Here is an 18,230-nt window from a genome sequence, read left to right on the forward strand (position 1 = left end):
TTCAAATGTAGTCAAACAATGCACGCTTGGCTGACTTTGATTTCCACATATGCGATCCTGAAAACTGCACGCATGACTAGTACGCACTGACCTCACCAACACTTTGAGCTCTTAAGCTTTTAGCACACCTCAACAACGCATGATTTATTACAAGCTGTAGAGTGATCAAACCAAAAATTTGTAGGCCCAGGCCAACAGGTCTTTATAATTGGCTGCCTACGCCCCTGACGTTTGGAGTTGAATTCCTGAGAACCATATCCAGATTTAGAAAGAGAAAGAAAATTTCGTTGTCGCTTGTTGCGTGATCAATAAAACGTAAAATTAGGCGAGTTCGCGTCGTAGTGGATGACGGCAAAAAAATGAACAAACCGTGTTATGCACGTGCAGAGTTGTTGTTTTGCTAATTAAACCTATTGTTTTTTTGACGTTCGCTTTGTAGTCACCTAGGTCCGATCTTTAGCAGGGGCACCCAACGAGAGTATAATTTAAAACCACTTAAATATAGCATTGTTAAACGTATTTTAGCATTTAAACGGTAGATATAGGCATATTTTTATCCCCTAAAAATTTTTCATCTGTTCGGGTTTCCTAGCTGAAAGTCTAGTGATCCGAAAATAATAGGGATCAAAACTTACTTTTTCGAAAATTTCAGCCAGAAAAAAGGCTCCCGAAAATTCTAGGTGACCTTTTTAGGGTAAAAATCCGTTAAAAATAGGCAATTATACCATTTTTTACATGTTTGAAAATCCTAGGAGAGTTGGCAAGCAAGAAATTTTACAACAAACGTTTCGAAAATTCTAGATCTCAAATCGTCTTCCGAACAGATATTCTTCCGAAAATTGTCGTTGGGTGCCCCTGCTTTAGGTCCATATTATGAATTCGAGTGAGTATGATGGAACCAAGAATGGATCACTGATACGTTTCTGGGAAACTGCCCACCTACCCCTCCCCTATAAGCCAACATTTCTGACAACCAGTTACGCACTCAAACGGGTTAGTGGTCCCGCCCATAGTTATAGCCTCCCACTCAGAAAACCCAAACGCGTTCAACCCGCAGGGCATGTGGTTGACCGAAGGAGCGATGTCTGACCAGAAGTGGACGTATTGCATTCTTGGGAAGCGATTTTGCCCAAATGTTTGGGCAAATCGTCTCTATACACGTAAACGCACTTAGCACTGAGACACATTTGGTGGCTTCACGGTATATTAAAAGACTGCGCCTCAATCCCGGTTGATGTGCGTCGTCTATTAACGCCGGTTTAATATCGGAAGCCAACAATGTTCTGTTCTATTTTAGAGTGTTACCATTACACGTTCCTTAACGAGTCTAGCAGAACAAACTCCTTCTACAACATCAGTATTGACTTCCTTTGTGATGATGATCTTAACGGATGGTATCGCTTTGGGGGAGATGCTGGAAAGCAAATGGCGGATTCATGTGTTCCCGAGTTTCGATGTGGCGCAGAACTGCCGGGTTGGCTGAATGGCAGTCATCCTGAAATAGCTGAGGGTGCTGTCCGACGCAAAGTTTGTTTCCGTTACAAAAACAATTGTTGTGAATACTCAACAAGCATCACAGTCCGTAACTGTGGAGGATTCTACGTCTACCACCTTGGGAAGCCCCCAATTTGTAACTTTCGTTACTGCGGCAACGGAACACACAAACCAAGTGAGAATTTAATTTTCCCGTATAACCTGCTTTGTCAGTTATTCTCAACCTTCTCTTCCCTTAGCCACCAAGTCAACCCCTTCCCCCTTCGCAATTTGTGACGCCGGAACCTTGGATCCCGGAAGATTTGTTTCTCGGGCCTTCCTCGTCTCTTTTTACGCCTCAAACACGATAGTATATTTTCGCTTCTTCGTATATCAAACACGGGACACAATGTTTATCGTACATTACAGAGGAAAGCATTAAAAATATAGGAAGCGTAGCCGAGTGTGACAGATTTTTTTTCCCGACTATTCAAATACAACGAACTCGAAAACCGTTCCAAATACAAGACTCTGACTACCACTGATGCCTCTTACTATCATTACAAACAACCAGGTGGTGACTACCATTACACTCAAACTACTCACTTTTAATCTCGCAGTTGTGGGCCAAATGCCCCCCACGCCGTAAGCAATTCAAAGTAGACAGACTGCAAATTATCTTAGTTGCTAAAAAATATATATCTACGTGACGCAACTGTTCATCATTAGGATGCCTAAAATGCGTGCAATTCCACAATTGGTTTCGGCACCATTAAATCCTATACCAATTGCAGAACATTTTAGGAGGAGCCACCCACCATGTGAGCACAGTCACGGACAATGTATAAGTGAGGAAAATAACGCAAAGTAAAATTAAGACGTTAATAAACGAACTAAATGTACACGTCAATTAAATAAATAAACAAATAATGCGCGCGCTCAAAATAAAATTGTACGCGCACACGTACCGAGACACATCTGAAATACAACACTAGGTAATAAATAAGTAATGTAAGGATACGATGGTGCAATTCAAGCCCGGATTGCTAATCTCATCTCCCGCAGGGCTGCACCATACTTCTCGACGATAAGACCATGGCGACTGAAGAATTTATTAAATGATTTCTAAAGTAGATTGGTTTCAAAGCCTTGCTGTCTGAGTCGTAATGAAAGTCCACGGAGTCTATTGATGAAGTCAACTTTGGACGTGCAAATTCTAGCATATCTCACCAGTTGAGATATCTAAACACCGTAAGCTGGATTGGCGGGAATGTTGCTGTCCATATGAGGAAAGTTGACAATGCGAAATGCAAAGTCCTCTCTCTTATCGTAGATGCTGATACGGAAGGGTGTGTTTTCGCCAGTCTTGATATTAGTGTCGAGATAACACACTTCAGTAGACGATGTGGAAGTGTCCTTAAGTTTCAATTCCGACGGGTAGATTGCGCTGATGTAATTTCCAAAGTCCACATTGTTAGCACTGAATAAATCGTCGATGTACCGAAAGGTGTTGCTGAATTGGATGGCTTTTGTAATATCCTGTTTCATTGTTTTGACCATGAAATCGTACTCGAATAAAGTTTCAAGTTTTCATGTGCGACATCTGTGAATATGGTGCTTAGGGACCTGCACTTAGCCGTGTTGGTCCTGTTGTCGTAGCTAAGGACTTTAATTTTGTTGCTTTCATTATTCTTTGGCACTTTTCTCCGACTTCCTTTCTTATTTTAAGCACCTTGCCTTTACTTTAAGGGTCTAGAATATTATGAAATTGCGTTTCTATCTTATAAGGATTCTCCTATCAGATTGGAAAAGTAGTCGTTTCGAAGACAAGGCAGGAATGGAGTCGCAACAGCAGAAAATGTGAAGCGCCGACTCACTGTACATTGCCACGTTGCACAGAGGTGACTTTTCATAGGGAATTCGGTGGATCACAGACTGTAAGTATTTTTGACTGCATACCAAGATGTGATTCCGCACTTTTAAAATGGACTAAGCTATGAGCTTAAACTTAACGTCATCGTTAAATTCATGAACAATGTTTCCCCGGGGAATTTTAAATCAGTCAAGGAACTAATGTCGATTTCTCAGTTGAAATGACTTCAAGTTAGACCATAGAAGCACTCGGTGTTTTCTTGAAAATAATTGTAAAGGAGACAAAAAAAAGACGTTACAACGGTCGATCAAAACGACTAAAACAAGGAGAACAGCTGAAAGGGAACAAGTTCTTTGATGGACTGACAGTGGCATGTCAATGCCACTGGCGCGCTTTATCTGTTTTTATTTATACGTAAAACTATTTCTAACCGATGCATTTCAGGTCCGCGTTTTTGTGTCACTGAATCATGAAGAAAACTCGTCGATGGCTCACACGCCCTCGGCTCTGTGGGCAGAATCCATCAATACAGTTGGATTTAAACTATGTTCGCGCACGGCGGGTAATAAAAACGACACGGGAATGATCAACTGGTTAGCGTTCGAAGATCAGCCAAGCACAGACATAACGCATGGAAGCGTTGCTCTTGGTGGAATATGGACAACAGAAACCAAGTGTGAAAAAGTGGCCTTTTCTCAGGTTAGATCATGAAATTAGTTAACTTAACTCCTAATAATAATTAAAAGAAATTACTGAGTCTGTTCGACCGATCTTGATCCTAGGTTCGAGCTCTCTTTTTTTGGCAAGTTGGTGACGATGTCACTCGCCCCTGCAAAATCTGCATGGATGGCAGATACGTTTTCTAACAACATTTCAACGGTTGTCCTGTGTAATCTTACTGCAATCTGTTGATAGGAGTGCGTTCTTTTATGTCGAACACAAAAAGTACAACAACGCATCTTGTAAGAACATTTCAGCATTTCAGCAGGAATGACATTGTACTTTGTGTGATTTCTCAATGTTTTTTTGGTGTGTAACACGTTAACGTCAATGTCGTCAAAACCAAGGTCTCTGTCCTGGATCAATGCATGGATCAAATTTTAGTCAATCTATGTCCATTTCATTGTCCATAGGTTCATTTGACCACGTATTTTGTCTTCCAGACCTTTTCCTCTAAGCCGTACGTGTTTGTTTCCGCAAAATACGGCCGCAGTACAAAGCCAACTGACGCTGTTTATGTATGGTTAGAGAATGTAAATTCCGGAGGTTTCGAAGTTTGCATCAGGGAATTCTTGCCTTTTGATGGAAAGCACAGAGATACAATTGTGGTACGTAAGAAATAACGATAAAGTATATACGTACCATATATAGATTTTTTTTTTTTTTTTGGGAAAACATCGTCATTTCACAAGCTGCATGTGATCTAGGACAAGGAATGGGTAGTGTCTGGCTTCCCACAAGACTCCATGTTAGGTCCTGTAATAATTTGTACTAAGCAGATCTCCACGACCACAAACCATCCGGTGTTCAACAGGTTATCTTTTTAAGGTTAATGCATTTTTAGAATTTCTGCAACGCGGTAGAAACCGCAAAGGAAAAAGTAACAACCTCTCTTGATACAGGAGGCAGTTGTACAAACGTGCTTCTTAAAATACAGCGTGAGCTTCTCCAAGCTTTAGATAGCAACGACAACCGAGCAGTCAGGCCGTTTACGATGGATTTTTCAAAAGCCTTTGACACAGTCAAGCACAAATAATTAATAGAACACAGAGCCCTTTAAACCCATACAACTGGTACGTCAGCTTCTTGTCGGACAGAAAACAAAGAGTTGTCTGTCATAATATTGTTTGTGATTGGAAGGATGTCAACCGCGGTACTACTCAAGGAAGCGTCAGTGGCCCGTATTTGTTTAACCTGTTCTTAAACGATCTTGACGTCACTCACTACTGCAAGGATAGCGGTCTTACTAAGTATGCAGACGACACTTCTATTCTTGTGACTGTGCGTAAGCATAGTGTAGATGAATCACAAAAGGCACTAAATGCATTTTTTTAATGGTATGAGCTGTAACACAAGCAAATGCAAACAACTCTATATGGCTAAAAAAGGTGTCAAACTTAACTTTCCCCCACTATGTGGCATAGAACAGAGTGACAGTCTTACTCTATTAGGTGTCACATTACAAAACGACTGTAAGTGTTCATCTCATGTTAAGGGAAAGCTTCGGGAAGCAAAAAAGAGTTTGTACATTTTAAGATCACTAAGGAAAGATGGATACACGCAGGTAGAGATTGATCATCTCTTTAAGACTATTGTTCTGCTCAAGATCACATACGCACTTCCAGTCTATGGAGCCAGCAATTAATATCTATGACCTTTTAGAAAAGTGTGACCGCAGGTTATTCACCAAAATTAAGAACAATGTTAACCATCCATTATATGCCCTTTTGCCGAAAGTCAAAGAGTCATCCAAGAGGTTATGATCACAAACAAGTCAATTACCACGGATTAATACAGAACTTTTTAAGAATTGCTGCTTTAATAGAATAAGGTTTCAATACAACTTAGCAATTTAACAGTATAGATATCCAATGTTTTGTCAGGTTTTATATAATAATTGTAAATGATCTGTGCGATTTTCATGATTTGTATACTTCACTCTCTGTAACGTTTGTTATGTATTTTAACGGGAGAAATAAAGACATTTACTATTATTATAATATTATTATTATGAGCTAGCTAGTACTTCGAAGGCTATCAACCAAAACAGTAAAATGATGATAAATTCCCCAACTTATCTTCTTCCACTGGCAGGACTGGTTCGCATTCCTCAGCCTTGACCACGTGACTGCCGGAGAAAAGTTCTTTCCAAATGACGGATACCCGTCAGCTCAGGACAACTATGGCTTCTGCCAGGTGAGTGGTAGCTGTCAATTAGCTGTCAAGGTACCAAAGTCTAAACTACAAGAGTTTTTTGTTTTTTTATTACTACTACGTCCATCGATGAGAACCACGATCCTTTAGCCTGTGCCACAGTCGAAACTCACTCTGGTTACGTCCGTCTGCGAAACAGCGAGGAAATCCTTGGTATGGGCCCCCACCCGTTTACAAGGATTTGAGTAAGCGCCATAATTGGTCTGTTTAAAATGCCATTGTCGATTTGCCAGTCAGGTTGACGGGAAATACGAAACGTATTTCAGAACAAGGATATCCCAGGAAGGAAAGAAAACACCAGAACAAGGATATCGCCGCTGCTTCGCAGACGTTACTAACCCAGGTTAAATTACGTTTGCACGCAGGCTACGATTCTTAAGTTTAGTGAATTCCTTATTTCTTACAGGACGTTTCTTTCAACAAAACATTCCACGAGTCACCGGTTGTCCTTGTTTCTGTTAATCACCGATACGACCGCCATGCGAAGGACTGGTTTCTCCCGGAAAATAACATAATCTCGACCTGGGTGGAGGTAGGTTTGTGTTTAGTTCTTTATACTCACGTCATTAGACATTCCCAAAAGGGAAACTTTTAAATTCTAAACCACGGTTACACTTTGGTGTGCTCATTTTCTACTGTTTTCTCTATTAGCATGAAAACAGTTCTTACTAGCATAATGAAAATCTACTAAAGTGAAAACGCGCTTCTTTTGTATTATAATAAGTTGCTTGTACTTGGCTTTCTTTGCAGAACGTTGGCTTGGAATATATGAGGATATGTGTTAAAGACCTCAGTGGATCAGGTCCTAATCATGACCCACTTACTGTAGCCTATGCTGTTGCTGGAGGTACATTTTTGACTTAAGGTTGATTTCCACTGGCGCGTAATTTTTCCTTGCGAACGCACGTAAAATATACGCGCGTAAATGAAATAGTGAAAATGTATGGAAGGTCACGCGTAAACGTAAAAGTTGAACCTTGCTCAACGTTTACGCTTACGCGTGAGCATTCATACATTGTCTCTATTTTATTTTCGCGCGTAAAATTTACATGCGTACGCACGTAAAAATTACGTGACATTGGAAAGCCACCTTTAGGCCCCTTGAGAAAGCTCCGCGGCTCGTTGGTTAAAACTCCTTCAAACACAAATTCACTAAAATATCGAACCGTTTTTTTCAACATAGACATAGATCCTTGTCTCAACCTGCAATGCCCTCGATTTGGAGTCTGCAAAGCATATAATGCGTATGGCGGTCGCTGTGAATGTAATGATCAATGTCCATCGTATCAAGATCCAGTATGCACTGCGAGCGGTACAACATACGAGAATCAATGCTGGCAGAGGCTCGGCTATTGCAGAGGACTTGAGAACGACTCCCGTATCTACCATCCGGGAAGCTGTGAAGGTAAGCAAGACCGTAAACTGCCGCTTCTCAGCCGTTATAGGTCCCCCCGGATATAAGCCCTCGCCTAGCTTGTATTGAAATGAATTCGATTTATTATATGACGTTCTAAAGCTTGAAATAAACTTAAGATTAACTTGTGTATATAAATGTGGTAGATTTTGAACAGTTGCTTCCCATTATATAAAGCACGCAGAATTATGGTAAAAATGCGATAATTAGCCTCCATGAATACCTTAAAACCAGTAAATGTAAAACGTACTTTGATCAGTCACTGCTAAAGATGTTCCAAAGAATCTCCGAAGTGCTTTTTCTATTCTAGTTATAAGCCCCGGCGGGTATAGGCCCCTCCGTTTATTTATAAGTCCTCCGAAAACCCGATACGAAGACTTATAAGCCCAGGACTTGCGGCAGTTTACGCTATGATGCAATAAAATAACTTGGAGTAGCACCAAGCTGCAGATTTTTGGTGAAACATGAACTAAGCGAGAAGGATTGACATCCCTCAAGGCTTTGCAGATGTAGCGAAATTTCAAACATCAGATTTGAAGTGACTCCGCTCAGCAAAATCACGTTATTACGCATCTTCGTTGTTGCCAGCACTGCTGCTTTATGGGAAAGTACTGAATACAATTAGAACTCTAGCAAATATATTTCATGGGCGACAGACTGTAAATATATGTTGCTCCTATCAATATCTAAATGGAGGAATTAATCATCAATAGGGTACCTAAAACGAGATTAATTCCATAATTATCTTTTGCTGTATTAAATCCCAAATTGCAAAACATTTCGGGAGTGGCCAACCACAAAGTGAGCAGCACATGTAATGATCACAGGACAATTTTGTTATGGTCATTAACGACACAAAATAAAATGCAATCCGTATATATACGACGTAACATTACAAACTAGACGAAAGTCGGTGAAAACGTCAATTAAATAACTGAACAAGCAACGCAAGCGCACTAGACAAAATTCAAAAAAAAAAAAGAAAGGGCATAAGCAAACTTGGGCTCGCATCGGCATCCAGCTTAACGGAAGCGCAGGGCATATGAATAAGAGACATTGAAATCATGAGATTAACTTATCGCATGAATCAAATATTACTATAAGTTGATATTTTTTGTTGAACAGTTTTTCCTATTGTGCGGGGCCGTCAAGACCTTCTCCGTGTTCCAAAATGGCTCGATTCAAGTTGTCAGACCGTTACATTCCCACCATACCGGTTCTACCCGGATAAACAGGTTCATGTCCAAATAACTGTCAATCACATCAAATTGAATGACTCTGTTAAAGTCCACGACGCGGTGACTGCATGGACAGAAAACATCGGCGTAAACAACTTTACAGTTTGTGCATTGCAAGCAGGAAGGAAAAAAGAGAAATTTACCCCTTTTGCCAGCATTGATTGGGCTGCCTATCAAGGGGAGCCTCCTGAAGCACTCACGGGAACCGTTAATTTGCCCAAATGGTGGAGTGGTACAAAATGCGAGAAGGTGACGTTTCCCAAGGTACGATGGGAACATTTTAAGAGCGGACGTCAGTAAATATCGACCAGAGGTCTACAAAAAAATTCACAAAGTAGCACTAGGTAAGCTATTAACATAAATGTAATTTTTACTTCGATCCGATAATTATTTTCCACGTACGGGGAGGTTATTGGTTTCGCGACTCTCGGACCGGGTTTTCCAGGCCCGAGACCATGTGTCGCAAAAAAATCGTTTTAAAATTCAAATCCATTGTATGCGGACAACAAATAACTTATTCAGGAGAGTACTTAATTGCACACATTCTAAGTGGTGATTTACTCAGTTTGAACGAAAGTGTAATATTTTGGAGATTTTTCATTATTTTCAATATTTTGAACGTTTTCGTTCAATGAAAAAATAGCAAATTTCAAAGCCCAAAATCGTCGACTGGTACCTCGATTTCAGTAACGAGTCTTATACCACGTTAAAGAGCGTTATCTCTTCTTTCAAAATCTGTTTTCAAAACTACGGGCAACTTAAAAGAAAATGTTTGAGGCTAAAAAATACTAGTAGTACTTTTCTGAAATTTGAGCTTTCCAGACTCAGCGGGTCGATGCTAAAAACTCAGAAAAATGCAATAAGAAATCAGTTTGAGCAACAGTGATTTAACGTTATCAGCTATCAGAAACTAACACGTGTTTATCGAGCGATCTGATAAAATTTAAAGCCGTTTTCCAACAAGAAAAGCAGAGTTTAGCCAACTTCTGCTACCAAACGCACGAGGGACGTAACGTTGTCAAAGGGCAAAGCACAATAATAAACTTCAAAAAGCACAACGTTTCTGCGTCCAGGAATTAGACTTTAGCGGACAGAACATTGCCTACGAGTGTATGTTTCATACCTTAGCATGGGTTTCCTAGATACTGGAAATAAAAAACATCAAGGACAGCATCGGCAAAAGCATCTTCGGCTGCTCTCAAACGACGGAGATTGCGTTACTTTTCACAGATTGACCGCTTACCACCTGTTTTTGGGCTCGCATTTCGACGAAACGCTTGCCTCGAGAGGCGCGCGGCACGGATCTGAACTCTTCTTCACGAGACATTGAGCTGAATTTATCGGAAATATGCCACCACCACCAACAAGATGAGCTTTTTTCGGGTATTTGTCGTTTTTTATGCGAAAAGTTCGGGTAAGCAGATTCTCGCAAAAACCATTTGGCTTAAAAAATGTGTTTAGGGACTGGTCAAAAAGTATAGGGGGGGGGGGGGGGTGGGCCGGAGCATTTGGAAATGTGGTTGTTAAAAAACACATGACCCACCCCCTCCCTTCGGTACAAAAATGACTGACCCACCCCTAAAGCAAGGTTGGAAATTGCATGACCCACCCCCTAGTTAAAACATGGATGTTTGGTTTTCTATAAGGCCATCCCCTTTTTTCTCTTTGTTTACCGTCGAATGCGTTTCCTGATATTGGGTCGGTCGGTCGGATTGAAAAAAAAAAAAACTTAAAAAAAATCACAAGAAGTCTCGGAATAGTGGGCCCTGGTACCCCAGGACGACGTTAAAAGTTAACATTCACATATTTGGATTAACAAAATGTAAAATATACTGTGAAAATTGTTCATGTTTTTGTTCTTGTTTTTCTCTGTGCTGTTACTATGCTCATTTTTCAGACTAAAAGAACTATTTCAAGTGAAAAATGGTGTAACTATGTCGTTACTTTTTTTTTACAAATGCCAAAACGGTTAACGGAGAAAAAAAAGAGGATGGCCTAACCTTGTTCTGTGCTTGACAAAATTTGTTGATACACTGCAACAACCAATATCAAAACCACAGAAATCATACCTTTCACTGAAAAGACAAATGTGAAAAACCGAACATTTCTTGTTTCGATGGACGTTATGAGTCTTGACACAAATATACAGCAAAACGAGGGTATATTGAAATTGTCTGTCACAACGCATATGAAAATTTCTACAAAGACAACCCATTCCTAAACATTACTTGCCGGAAATTCTTAGATTAATCCTCAAAGAAAATTTCTTCCACTTCAATGGAAAGCACTACCTACAAAACCATGGAACTGTAATGGGCACAAAGACAGCAGTTTTGATTCCTTTGCCAATATTTTTATGACATATATTGAAACGACAACTCTCAGCAAAACTGTCTTTAGAACAACAGTTTGGAAATGCTACATACACGATGTCTTTTCCCTATGGGACATGAGTAAACCAGACATCGAAGCCTTCATTGAACAAGCAAACTTACATCACCCAACTGTTAAATTCATGGCCGAAACATTTGACACTGAGATGCAGCGTTCTTAGACACGGTTGTATACAAAGGCACAAAATTCAAGAAAAATCTATCCTTGACGCAAAGACACATTTTAAATGAACGGAAACCTTCTTGCACACACATTTCACCTCGTGTCACCCTCCAAGTGTTAAAAAAGGATTTGTCAAAGGAGAAGCCTTGAGAATCCTACGAAAAAACTCCTCAGAAACAACCTTTGAGGAAAATAATTCAAAAAACGCTTGATGGACGGAGGCTACCCACAAACTTTGATAGAAGACCTAGTATCAGAAATAAAATTCACAAAAACGAGTCTAAACTCCTAAAACAAAACCTACAAGGAGGAAAAAGATTTATTGCCATTTGTGACACAATACCAACCCTCAGTGTCTACTAAAAAGGAAGCTTAAATAATAAAAATGGAATCTTATACAAAGCCAACCATAACTTTAATAAATTTTTTAAGAACCACCAATCATTTCCTTACAAAAAAGGAAAATCATTAAAGGACATGCTCGTTAGAGCGAAAAAAAAAAAGGTTAACAAAGGGTTCACGGGATGTGCGGTCTGTCACCCGTTCCATTTTCTCGCACAACAGGTTTGTGAGTATTTTAGCAATAATTCCAGCTGGCTGTGTTTAAATAAAACAAGTGTGGTCAACTGTCTCGTTAGTGCAGTTAGTGCTTATCTATGTAATAAAATAGGGTGACCCACCCCCTAAGGGTAGCTGCAAATTGCACGACCAACTCCTTACACAAGGCTCAAAACCTCATGACCCACCCCCTCTCTGCTCCGGCCCACCCCCCCCCCCCCCTATACTTTTTGACCAGTCCCTTAAAAGCCCACCCTGGATTTGAAGCAAAAAGTATTTCCTCGAAATAAGCTAAAAATGCCCAATTCACGCGGTGAAAAAATGGATGATTATGGAAGGATTATCGAATTCTTGCCTAACCTGAGGGATTTCCCGTGATGTAGTATTAGGGCTAGGAAAAAAGCCCATAACCTGCTCCTGTCGTTGTGAATTTCCTCAAGATCAAAAATTTCAGTAAGAACCGAAAACAAAAGCTTAAAGGAGGTGCACACACCTTGAACTAGCCAGGGAAAAGGGGCTTCTGATTGAGCTAAACTGTCATTAATGCACGGTGCAATTAGGTAGACCTGTTACTATCCCCCGCGCAACCACATGGGGAGTACTTTGAAGCGGTCCTGTCGGGGACTCTCGGGGGTAGGGGGCGGGGCAAATCGAAAATAACTTCTCTTTGTTTTTGTGAAGTACATCATTTCTCGCACGGTTGACAAGGTGACGGCGGACTCCGTACCTTTGGAAAGGCCCTTTTGAAACATGTCCTGGCAACATGCAGGGCATCACGAAATTAACGTCAACACCTTGAATCAACTCCATGAACAGGGAGAGGCGATAAGTCCCATCTTAAAAGATGCTTGATGTCTAGACGTGAATAGTCTGTCCACAGTCATTTTTCATTTTGTATTTCGGGACCATTTGACAGCTTACGAGTGAACCGGAGTGCAGTAACGAGCCCTAACCCCACCCCATTGCCCTTGCGGTCAATAAATCATCGGGTTTTTCATTTTTTTTATGCGCGTTCGAGAACCTCCAAAGGGAATATTGAGGGTCTTTGTACAGTTTCAGTTTATTTTACCGACAAAAAAGAACAAAACAAAGCAAAAGACAAGTATATAGAAACACGCAGAAGCAATGTGGTGAGGAAGCCCAAAAAGAAACCATAAGGTTTAGGTCATCACCTTTTCGTTCGTTTAGCGTCGAATAGGTTTCCCGGTTTTGGGCGGGTCGATCAGTGGGGTGAAAAAAAAATCACAAGAAATCTGAGAACGGGAGGCCTGAAACACCAGCATCATTGCCGTGGAGACTGAAAACAATAAGACATGGTCACCAAATCGACACAAACTCAATATGGCGGAAAATTTGATCATCAATTTCATAAAAAAAAGGCCCAAAAAGGGTAAAAAGCAAAGAGGATACACCACCGAACGTTTTATGCCTCGAAATGATGTTATTTTTCTTGCTTTTTTAAAAAATGCCAAAAAACTGGGTCTTTTGGACGACACTAAACGAAGAAAAAATTAATATAGGTATTAAGCTCCCTTAAAGTATAAAAGTATAAGTTTAAAAGGACAGGATCGAAAGTATACTGAGTAACTAAATGATAAAAATTTGATCAAAATTAAATGAAAGGCTAAGAGCCTAAGCGCTGTCTGATAACGAAACGGTAAATAAGAAGTGCTGCCCCTCATTTAAAAGAGACGTGAAATACTGGGTGGACCACATCCTGAACTCCCGCGAAAACCGCAAGAGAGGAACGCTCAGGGCTAAGGAGACTAAACAGGGGCGTAGCTACTTGTACGCACGGTTTGCGCGTGCGTACCCGAAAACGTTGAGGAAAAAAATAGAATGAAATAAACATAACTAAAAAAAAATCGGTTTCCAGAGAAGCGACGACATTAATTGGAGAACCGAATCTTGGATGATTTATTTATATAGCAAGCTTGATGATGTAAAGCGTGAACGCGTTGTTTTCTCCACGACCTGTCTTCGGAGTAGACGAAGTAGGGCACAATTACGTCAATGTGTGGTGCTTTTGTCAGTCAAAAATAATGTGACAAAAAGGGGTAAAAAGAGTCATTTGTGAACTAAAGTCGGGGGTACTACAAGTTTGATTTTTAATAGCTGAATTAATGATAAACGGTTGACGTCAATGAACATAAAAAGCCGACAGAATTAAAGAATTTTAGAGGTTGTGTCATTTCATAAACATCAAAAATGCTTTTGCTTACAACCGTTAACCTCACCTTTAATAAAGGCACCTTAAAAAAATGTTGAGATTTGGGGTGGCGGGGGGGGGAGGGGGGAAAGAAGATGTAGAAAAAGTTGGGCGTACCTCCGAAAAAATACTGACTACGCACCTGCTAAAGCCTGAAACTGAACAACAGGAGTCTTGACGAAACGTCCTCAGTTATCACCTGTCCGGGGTCGTACTTTCAAGGAAACGCTGATCAAGAATCACTCATGACGGAATGAAAACTCCTCGTAGCTTCCAGCGAAAAAAGGAGTGACAACAGTGGTAAGCGGTCGTTCTGTGAAATGTAACGCAATCTTTGCCGTTTACTATCTTTCGGCGCTTGGATTTGAAACGTTGTTGTTTGGTATGTTCTCCCGTGTGGATACTTGACATTTCCAATCTATGGAAACACCATGCTAAGGTACGAACAACAGACATTCACAACATTGTTTTGTAAGGTAAAATCTGATTTCATGGACGTAAAACGTTTTGAATTTTAAGACTTTTTAATATCAGTGCTTTGCTCTCCCTTTGACAACTTCACGTGACTGGTGCACTTGGCAGGAGTTGACAGCTTAAATCTGCCTTTCTTGATAGCAAACGGCATTAATTTATATCAGATCGCTGTATAAACACGTCTTGGTTTCTGAAAGCTGATAACATGAAACCACTATTGCTCAAACTAATTTCTTACTGTATTTTTTCCAAGTTTTTAGCATCGGCCCGCCGCGTCTGGAATTTCAGAAAAGTACTACTAGTATTTTTTAGCCTCAAACATTTTCTTTTAAGTTGCCCGTAGTTTTGAAAACAGATTTTGAAAGAAGAGATAACGCTCTTTAACGTGGTATAAGACTCGTTACTGAAATCGAGGTACCAGTCGACGATTTTGGGCTTGGAAATTTGCTATTTTTTCATTGAACGAAAACGTTCAAAATATTGAAAATAATGAAAAATCTCCAAAAATATTACACTTTCGTTCAAACTGAGTAAATCACCACTTAGAATGTGTGCAATTGAGTACTCTTCTGAATAAGTTATTTGTTGTCCACATTACAATGGATTTGAATCTTAAAACGATTTTTTTGTGACACATGGTCTCGGGCCTGGAAAACCCGGTCCGAGAGTCGCGAAACCAATAACCCCCCCGTACGTGGAAAATAATTATCGGATCGAAGTAAAAATTACATTTATGTTAATAGCTTACCTAGTGCTACTTTGTGAATTTTTTTGAGAATTTTCGATTTTTCACTTTTGTAGACCTCTGGTCGATATTTACTGACATCAGCTCTTAAATGTTTCACGAACCGTTTTTTTTTTTGTATGCGGAAGTGACGAATTATTATCATGACGATGAAGGGAATTTTGCATGGGCTTAATTGGTGTCTGCTACATGAAACAAAAACACCAAACAAACGAAAATTATCATCGTAAAATGATGCGCAAAGTTAAACGTAATTTATAGTTGATATCGGCATATTACCTAAAACCTAGTGCCGGACCGCAACATGCGCAGTGCTGTAGGGAATTACATCTTCGCTCGGTTTTCATTTCAGTAATCCTAAACCATCTATATATGACTGTTTCATCCGCATTTTTTAAAACCTTGTAAGGCTCTGTGGAGTAAACACTACGACGGATTGATTTATCTTACAGCCTTTCGTCTACACTAAACAGGATGAATTGTCCACCCAAAACAGCACTTTTCGGAAACGCTTTTCATGGATCTCTGAAAACTCACTGCATTCATTTTGCCAAAAAAGATGCGTTTTGAAATTTATTCAGACTAGTGTGAAAGGAAAACCTTTTACAATGCTTTTTCCAATTTCTCCATTTTCCATTTTTTTTTATTAATTTGGACAGTGCGCGTAAAATACCCTCCTTAACTCAATCTTTTTCAAATTGTTTTTTAGTTGTTGTTATTTTCAGAACATTCCAATTTTGACAAACTTACTCGCTCTTTCATCAGGGAAGTTTCACTGAGGCCCCAGTAGTCCTTGTGACTTCAGATCACCTGAAAACAGGTCAAGACTATGATGCCGCTCTCATCTGGACCGAAGACGTAACAAGTAGCTCATTTCAAGTTTGTCTTCGAGAACTGCAAAACTTCGATGGTAAACACGAGGATATTAGTGTGGTATGTGTCAGAAGTAAAACTAGAGGCATGTTTATTGCTCTTAAACGGAAAGGGACAACTCGAGAATCATTTCTTTCATGAAAAGTTGTCGCTAAGCAAGGTTCTTTGGGCCACATAATAGCAACATAATAGGCGGCATAATAGCCCAAGTCGTCTCAAACAGGCGATCGACACAGTTATATAGAATCACTTCTGATGCGATGCGAGACTATCCAAACAATTAGGGCGATCGCAATTACCTGGATACGACTGAAGGTTTAAATAGTCGTTCAGAACGTTGGGATCCGGTCCAAGTCGTCGCAGAACATTGATTGAGGCTACGAAGACGATCTGGACGAGTGTATGGAAACCAAGCCTTTAATTAATCGTACAATCTTTCGCATTTACCAACTTGTGCCAATTCAATTCAATTCATTTCCTCATAACTTATTTGCTAATCTTAAAAAGTTACATGCCTTTATAGGTATATACGTTCATTTTATTTGGTTAATATTAAGCTAGCTTAAGGTTTGAGTATGGTGGCCAAGTTAACCATTCAGTTTTCTGGTTGGCCCCCATACTGCAAAATACGTTTCTTTTAATACAGGCGGGAAAGAGAACCAAACGAGACGCTGTGGGACCGTATATTTGGGCGTCGATGACTAGGCGTGTGTGAAGTTTTTTTGTGTATTGGGATGTGTTGGTAGTGCAGTAGTGTTGTATATTTTAGGGGTTGGTTGAGATATTTGAAGTGGAAGGCGTGGAGTTATATTGGGCGTGGATTGGTAAGATAATGACTGTATTTTGTTAATCAGTGAAACTGGTTTCTCGTAGAATTTAATATGAAGTAACAAAAACTAATTTTTTGAGGAGGTAAAAGTGATTTTAGGTGTTACTGTGAGGTAGTTGTGGGTGTGCTAATTTCGTTACAAGTGGATAGTGTAGTTTCAGACTGCTGAAATGAAGTGGTGGTTTTGAAAGATCTTATCAATAGTCGATTGTTTTTCGGTTGTTTTTTATAATATTTGTATGGACGGAACGTGGATAAGGGAAAGTTCATTTAATATAGAGAATTGAAGTGGGTATGAAGATGTTGGGAGAGGGGCTGAAATTTTGTGTGTCTTTTTTTTGTGCAAGGACAATTATTTTCTAAAGGGAAAATCTAAATTATTTAATAGTTTCACTGAACCTTGTTTTTTCAATACGTTTGATTTCTATTCCCGATTTGTTTGCTGTGCCTTATCTGTGCGATGTGTGTAACGAGGATAAATGCTGTGTCGTGACAAATCGCGTCGCTCGGCTTGTTTACTTGGCTTGTCTACGTTCGCACGTATTGCGTGCCTATTACAACTTTGAATCAAAACAAGCGATTTCGATTATTCTATTTGGGCGACGCTCAAATAATAACAGTTACAGTAAGATAGATATGAGAGATGGTTGGCACAAGTTCCTTCTTGAGAAGGTTCTAATAACCTGCTCAGCTGTAGCCATAAAGACCTATCAAACGTGACCAGCCGCTATAACGACATATACGCCCGGAGTCTTCAGAAAAATTGCTGTATTGAAAACAATTATTCTAACAGGACTGAATTACGATGACAATATCATTGCAGAGTCAATGTAGCTTACAACCACTAATTTCAATGAATTCTTGTCGGCAGAACTGGTTTGCGTTCTCTAAACTGCTGAAACCGTCGTTGTCTATAGAGCACGGCGGCATAGATTTTCCAGGGACTAAAAACTCTAACCCACCACCGTTGGATGAAAATAATAATGCATACTGCAAGGTAAGAATAGACTAGAAGTTAATACGTATCACATTTATTATAGGATTGGTTGTTAAA

The 18,230-nt window shown here is 39.9% G+C and overlaps 2 protein-coding genes across 2 annotated transcripts in view; both read left to right on the forward strand.

The window, feature by feature from the left end:
- Positions 1-1,353: 1,353 nt before the first annotated feature.
- Positions 1,354-18,230, forward strand: part of LOC140945499 (uncharacterized) — a 62,447-nt gene continuing 45,570 nt past the window's right edge. The window contains exons 1-3 of the mRNA XM_073394516.1: positions 1,354-1,669; positions 3,262-3,410; positions 3,791-4,045. Of these exons, the coding sequence (XP_073250617.1) occupies positions 1,426-1,669; positions 3,262-3,410; positions 3,791-4,045 (648 nt within the window). The 5' untranslated portion in view covers positions 1,354-1,425. The remainder of the gene's footprint in view (positions 1,670-3,261; positions 3,411-3,790; positions 4,046-18,230) is intronic.
- LOC140946670 (uncharacterized) lies at positions 5,442-18,203 on the forward strand. The gene is made up of 8 exons (XM_073395782.1): positions 5,442-5,630; positions 6,161-6,262; positions 6,687-6,812; positions 7,031-7,127; positions 7,464-7,685; positions 8,820-9,196; positions 16,240-16,407; positions 18,048-18,203. Exons 1-8 carry the CDS (start codon positions 5,442-5,444, stop codon positions 18,186-18,188), a joined length of 1,422 nt encoding a protein of 473 aa, XP_073251883.1. The 3' UTR covers positions 18,189-18,203.

The sequence above is a fragment of the Porites lutea genome, chromosome 8 (assembly GCF_958299795.1).
Source record: "Porites lutea chromosome 8, jaPorLute2.1, whole genome shotgun sequence".
Classification (NCBI taxonomy): domain Eukaryota; kingdom Metazoa; phylum Cnidaria; class Anthozoa; order Scleractinia; family Poritidae; genus Porites; species Porites lutea.

Bases quoted from the DNA above. Each gene is read 5' to 3' on its own strand.
- LOC140946670 (XM_073395782.1), top strand. From the start codon at position 5,442: ATGGCTAAAAAAGGTGTCAAACTTAACTTTCCCCCACTATGTGGCATA. The intron at 9,197-16,239 runs GTACGATGGGAA...CTCTTTCATCAG, and splicing joins AGAAGGTGACGTTTCCCAAG to GGAAGTTTCACTGAGGCCCC. The intron at 16,408-18,047 runs GTATGTGTCAGA...TCTTGTCGGCAG, and splicing joins AACACGAGGATATTAGTGTG to AACTGGTTTGCGTTCTCTAA.